The sequence below is a fragment of the Pteropus alecto genome, unplaced genomic scaffold, assembly GCF_000325575.1.
Source record: "Pteropus alecto unplaced genomic scaffold, ASM32557v1 scaffold177, whole genome shotgun sequence".
NCBI lineage: Eukaryota > Metazoa > Chordata > Mammalia > Chiroptera > Pteropodidae > Pteropus > Pteropus alecto.
The window spans coordinates 12,705,701-12,711,512 of record NW_006442207.1 but is presented as its reverse complement, the minus strand read 5'-3'; the positions used below and the strand labels follow the sequence as shown (position 1 = coordinate 12,711,512).

Below are 5,812 nucleotides of genomic sequence, written 5' to 3'. Positions count from 1 at the left end.
GGGAGGCGGATATCCGAACGCCTCCCTGCGGCCCTCTTTTACCCAACCAGGAGGGGCCATGAGGCGAGATGACAGCACAGGACGGAGGCAGCCTGGGAAGCACACTGTCCTCTTCCAACTCACTGAGCCGCAAATACCTCGAACGCCCATGTATATAGCCCAACCCATGTACACACACCCCAATTTAAAGATATACACCCAACTAACCAGATGCACCAATTTACATTCATCTCTACTCACGAACACTACAAATTCAGATGCACACCTCAAAATTTAGTCTTTAACCCACAAACACACATCCTCTACTCACAGACACATGTCGTAAGACAGCCAATTCACAGAAGTACACTCCAACACACGTAAACACCCAACCTACTCCCCAACTCATACACACACTCTAAATAAGCCCTAAAGCACAAACACGTCTTAACTCAGACAAACCCCCTTGATTCACCAATACCCTAAATCAGACACATACAACTCAAGCATACCCTCAACTCACAATGGACACCCCCAATCAGACACATTCCCAAACCCAGAAACCCCACACAACCCAAGCTCACATATAAGCTCAATAACACTCCTGTGCACATTTATGTGGTGGCTAAGAGATCCCTTTGCCAACCCTGGGGGTTCGAAGCGAGTTCAGGCCTCCCAGGATGAAACACCACCCATGAGGGAGAGGAGTGAACCCATGGGACCAGGACGCCCCCTCCTCCTCCCATTCATACCAGTCCCTGGGCAGCTAACCCCTCAAGTGCTGGTGCCAGGGCACTGGGCCTGCCCACAAAGGAGCCAGAAGCACAGTATCTAGTCCTAGTTTGGCGCTAGTTTGGCTCATTGCCAGACCTTTAAAAAGCTTTTGTTCCTCTCAGGCCCCTCTACATTCTGGCAGTAGAACCAGGATGGCCTTAGTGATGGTATACCCTGGGGCGAACGAGTGGCTGGGAAGGAGAGAAGCAGTGTACTTGTGTGCCACCTACCCCACCCTCGTGCAGGGACACCTCCCATCCTCAGTGAACACTGGAGAGGGGCATTGATGAAGGCGAATGCAGGGTCCAGGGCCTCCTGATCATGTGTTTTCAAGAGCCACCTTCCCTCCCCTCATTGTGCAGCCAGACTGCGCACGAGTGTGCATGTACCTGGAGAACCTGTGTGTGGGGCTGGAGAGAGGGGTTGGTCCTCCAGGCTGAGTCACAAGAGTCGAGGCTCCTTCAGCTTTTTTTTTCAGCAGGAGCTGGGGGGCCGCTGGGCCCTTCACCTCACCTCCCTGGAACACCGATAGGTCCCCCCTATCCCTCCCCTCCAGCAACCTGTATCCTGCCCCGCCCCCAACCTTGAGCAGCTCCCTGGGGAAGTCTCCGCCTTCGTTGAGGCCCTCCAGGTTCCCGATGAAGTCTCCACAGGTCATGCGCTTTCCAATATTCTAAGGAAGGGAACAGAGGCCTGTGAACTTGGGGAGTGCCCTTCACTTCCCAGGCCTTGAAATCTCTGGATGGGGTCTATTTTCCAGGGTCCCTCCCGTCAGACCCCACTCACGTGTCCGTGGAGATCAGTATTGAGTAGCATGAGGGCGCAGGTCAGAGTGTGTGCACCATCTAGGGGAGAATTGACATTCAACCTCAGTGACCTCCCAGGGACTCTTCCCATAGCTATCTTCCCCAGCCTTCCAGCTCATCCCTTGCCCCCTTTTAAGACCCCCTTTGGCCCACAACTATCCTTTTGTAAGTCCTGAACCCCAGTAGCAAACTGCCCCCTAAGCAAAGACTCTCATCCAGCAGATCTGTCAGAAGGGACCTTACTCTTCTCAGTTCACCCTCCCTAGCTCCCTATGGTGCTGGGGGCTGCCCACTGCTTGCTCCCTAACAGCCACATGCCTCTGCGTCGCTGCACTAAATGCAAGCAAGTGGGCCCCACACAGTTTTGCAGACTAATGCAGCCAAACAGAATCTCCACTCAAGACAAGCACTGTCATGCCCATGTATGTGAACAACGACATGCAAACACACCTGCCACACAAACACACCTGCCACCTGCCTTTCACAACACATGCTAGACCCTAACAATATGCCTGCCCGCACGCATAGTTCCACATTGATGCAGCCATGTCAGAACTGTCTGCACACATGCAAGTTCGCATGCCTGCAAGCTTGTGCATTTGTTCATTCCTGCATACACAGTCATGCTCCTATGCACACACATAATGCCCATTTGCCTCAGTGAACAGCCAGGAAAGCCCTGCCCCTGGCCTCCTCACCCTCTGAGGACAGGGCTCCAGGATTGCACTGGAAGTATCTCTGGGAGAAGTGGGCCAGCACACGCTCCCGTTCCTGGGTTTCACCCATTAAAGCCAGCTCCTTCAGAAATACCCTGGGGAGGAAAGAAGAGAGAGCATGTCACCCCCATCCATGGTCCCCTGACCAGGCAGCCCTGGCTCTAGGCCATGCCCAGCCAGCTTGGGAAGGTTAATGTCAGGGCAGCTTAGGGGAGGCACAAGCTGAGGAGGCGTAGAGGAGGCTCTGCACACCAGGCCTGCCCTCAGAGGGCTCAACACCCACCTGAGAGCTTGGTCCAGAGTCATGCCTGTGAAGACAAAGAACTTGAGGTACTCGCCAGCCACCAGTTTGCTGAAGTCATTGCTGTGGGCAGAGCAGAGACAGATAGAGTCTCAAGGGGAAGTGTCAAGGGGCCAGGTGGGGGTTACCTAGAGATCTAGGAGCATTAGATAGAGGGTATGTGGAGGTGCTGCCCACAGGTTGCATCCCCCTCCCCCCTTCTCAATAGCAGCCCAGTGGCTTTACTTCTTGCCCAGGTGCCGGGCCACATCAGCCTTCCTGAAGCCATCTAGCCGGTACAGCCTCTTAGCTAGGCGCTGCGCGGCCTCCAGGTCTGCTTTCTGTCCATTGGACAAGGTGTCTGTGCTTCCCAGGGCCAGCCGCTCTGTGCTGTCCAGCTCTGAGTCTGAGTCGGATACCAGCTGGCTCAGGGGTGGTTCACTGCCAGGGTAGAACACCAGCTCAGAGGTGGGGCAGACTCTCAGAGGCCATCCAGATCCTTCCTCTGCCTCCAGACCCGGAAGACAGAGAAGAGGAGACTGGGACACAGGGAAGACATTTTCTTTTCTCCAGAGAAAGAGATTGTACAGGTTTCCTCCATCAGCCTACTCCATCGTTACCACCTCTCTGTGGAAAGTCCTGCCTCTAGTCTAACCCACATGCATCTTGCTGCTGTGGGAGTTCTGGCTGCTTCCCCAAAACTCCCTAAGTTTGTTATTAGACATAGATGCCCCATCCCCACATTGGCTATACTCAGAACATAGCCTTTTATGTCTGAGAGTACAGGCAAAGGTGGTATAGATAGGATGTCAGAGAGGAACAGTAGATGGTCAAACAAAGATTTAAGGGCAGCATGGACACCTTCCTGCTCCTATGTCTTTCTTCCTCATCCTTTTAGGGAGACGAGCTTTCTCCTTGCTCTTTCTCTTTCACCCACAAAGAAACAATCTCTAGGGTAGAGGGTTCGGGGGTCAGAGTGCACCCCCTCATTCCCTGTCTCCTCCTCTCCTTCCCTTCCCACTCCAGCTGCTCTACTGGCAAAGCCACCTGTCACCCAGAGACAGAGGCCGGAAACTCCTGGTTGCTAGGCAACCCTGTCTCCCTGGCCACCCCCTCCTGTTGCCATGGCTTCCATGACTGAGAGGGTAGCTGGCAGAGGGGAGAGCAGAAAGGTTGGACTGGTGAATGGACTTCCTGGAGAAGGGTGAGAGACTCCTGATTGGAGAGGGGAAGTGACATGGGAGGGAGGCAATGGGAGAGGCGAGTGGCTTCATCTTTGGGAGAAACCTCCAGGCTGGTAAGATGACAGAAATTCTAAGCAGGTTAGAGGCTCTATCTGGGGAAGAAAAGGCCCTCCTGGAGAGAGAGGAGCCTATTCTCTAGGCACCCTTCAATCCTGAATCACGGTTTCTCAAGTCACTGGATCTGAGACCAAGCGGGTTGACTGTGAGGGGCTCCCCTTCACAGCCAGTGGAAGTAGTCTTCCAAATGGGAAAAGAGATATCTGCATCCCCTAAGCACCCCAATCAGGTTTCAGGAATATAAACTACATCTTCACACTCAGACTCTGTCCTTTGGAACAGCTGTTCCTAGGGCCCTGGGGACCTCAGGTCTGAGAAACCAAAGGAATCACTCACCTGCCCAGGGGAGCCGCCCCCAGCCCAAAGCTGTCTTCTGAGTGGCAGGGACTAGGGGGCTCCCTCCCTGGGGCCTGCTTGGCTACAGCTTCTGCCTCCTCTTCCTCCCCTCTCTGTGTCCAAGGCCCATCGGCAGCAGAACTGGTACCAGAATCTGGTTCAAGAGGGGCAAGTGGGGCAGGAGCAGTTGGGTCAGGCCGGGGGGCAGAAGGTTGGGGAGGCAGCTCAAACGTGAAGAAGGGGCTCTGGGTTGGGCCAGGTGAGGCCAGGGCCTCCAGTGAGGCGAGGCTGGTGTAGGAGGTGCCCTTGGCCCGGTGTGACTCCAAGATGGCTTCAAACACACAACTGAAAGAGTCAGGCCCATCAGCTGAAGGGCTGGTCCCAGGTAGAAAGGGCACAGGCGACTTGAGAGGCCCAGGGTGAGACATCTGGATGCCTGGCCTGCAGAGGCAGGGAGAATCTCTGATCAGGGGCCCAGAGGACCCTCAGGTAGCATTTCGTTGAACTTTCATACAGACTCTGTAAAGGGGATTATCATCTCCTTTTCACAAGTCTGTACCCCCTAAAAAAGACACCTGGGTAGAGGGACCCCACCAGTCCTCCAAGCTATTCAGTACCTCTGGGGCACCCCATCCCTACCCGTCCCTAGCACCCAATCCCCTTCCTCTCTCCCTCCCTGCTAATCTCCCTTTCTCCTCCTTCTCCCTGATCCTCTCCCCTTCTGCCATCCCATTTCTATTTCTGGCAACATCTTAGGAGAAGAAGATGAGGCTCCAAGCTGCAGTGGGGTGTGAGACGGAGAGGAAAGCCCCCACATTCCCCACTCTCCCGCCAGAATCCAGGATCCGGATTGATGCTCCCATACCCTTTGGCTTGATTCCTGCCTCTTGCCTCTCACTCTGTCCTGTTCTTCGCTAGAACCTCTTTCCTCTATCCTGGCTGCCCCTTACCCTCCTGGGTTCTTGCCGATGCCCTCCGCATCCCCACTGTTTTGCCAGACCTCAGGCCTCTGTTCAGAATCTCCTGCCACACCACCCTGTTGGTACCACCAGCTTGGGTCTGACCCTCCCAGCCCTACCCTCATCTCTATTCCAGTCCCTTTGACCCCGGCTCTGCCTCTGGGCCAGTGGGAAGGAGCAAGCCACTATCTTCTCCCACTCCCCCACTCACCGGGCCCCCTCTGAGGCCTCAAACACCTCGTCGTCCACATCCTCTTCCCCACCTGCCTCATCCTCGTCCTCATTGCCACTGCCCAGGCTGGGATGAGGGCCAAGGCATGGGCTGGAACGTGGGGCAGGTGGGCAGGTAGTGCCAGGCGGACCCTCGGAGCTGGGCTGACTCTCAATGGCCGAGTCAGCCTCCTCCCGCTCAGCCAGCACTTCATCGATGTCGGTCTCGTGGTAGCACCTCAGGGGCACCGTGTCCAGGTCCGTCTCAGAGTACTTGGCTGCTCGCCCCACAGCTACCCCAGAGCCCTTCCCTGAGCCCACCACAGGTAGAGATGGGGGGGCCTGCTCTGGGGGCTTAGCACCTGCAGTATGCACAGGCATCCCAGTCAGGAGGTTATTCAGGTCAGCTTCCTGTCTTGACTGTTCTAGGAAAGAACTCTCCCCAACTGCC

General features: G+C 55.5%; 1 protein-coding gene across 2 annotated transcripts in view; it reads right to left on the bottom strand.

Annotated features, from left to right (window-relative positions):
* Positions 1-5,812, bottom strand: part of PSD (pleckstrin and Sec7 domain containing) — a 17,138-nt gene that overhangs the window by 6,586 nt on the left and 4,740 nt on the right. For both annotated transcript variants that reach the window (XM_006920914.3, XM_006920912.2), the window contains 7 exons: positions 5,363-5,723; positions 4,193-4,633; positions 2,802-2,996; positions 2,559-2,639; positions 2,258-2,370; positions 1,540-1,598; positions 1,337-1,426 (listed from right to left, as the gene is read on the bottom strand). In XM_006920914.3, the coding sequence (XP_006920976.1) occupies positions 1,337-1,426; positions 1,540-1,598; positions 2,258-2,370; positions 2,559-2,639; positions 2,802-2,996; positions 4,193-4,620 (966 nt within the window). In that variant the 5' untranslated portion in view covers positions 4,621-4,633; positions 5,363-5,723. The remainder of the gene's footprint in view (positions 1-1,336; positions 1,427-1,539; positions 1,599-2,257; positions 2,371-2,558; positions 2,640-2,801; positions 2,997-4,192; positions 4,634-5,362; positions 5,724-5,812) is intronic.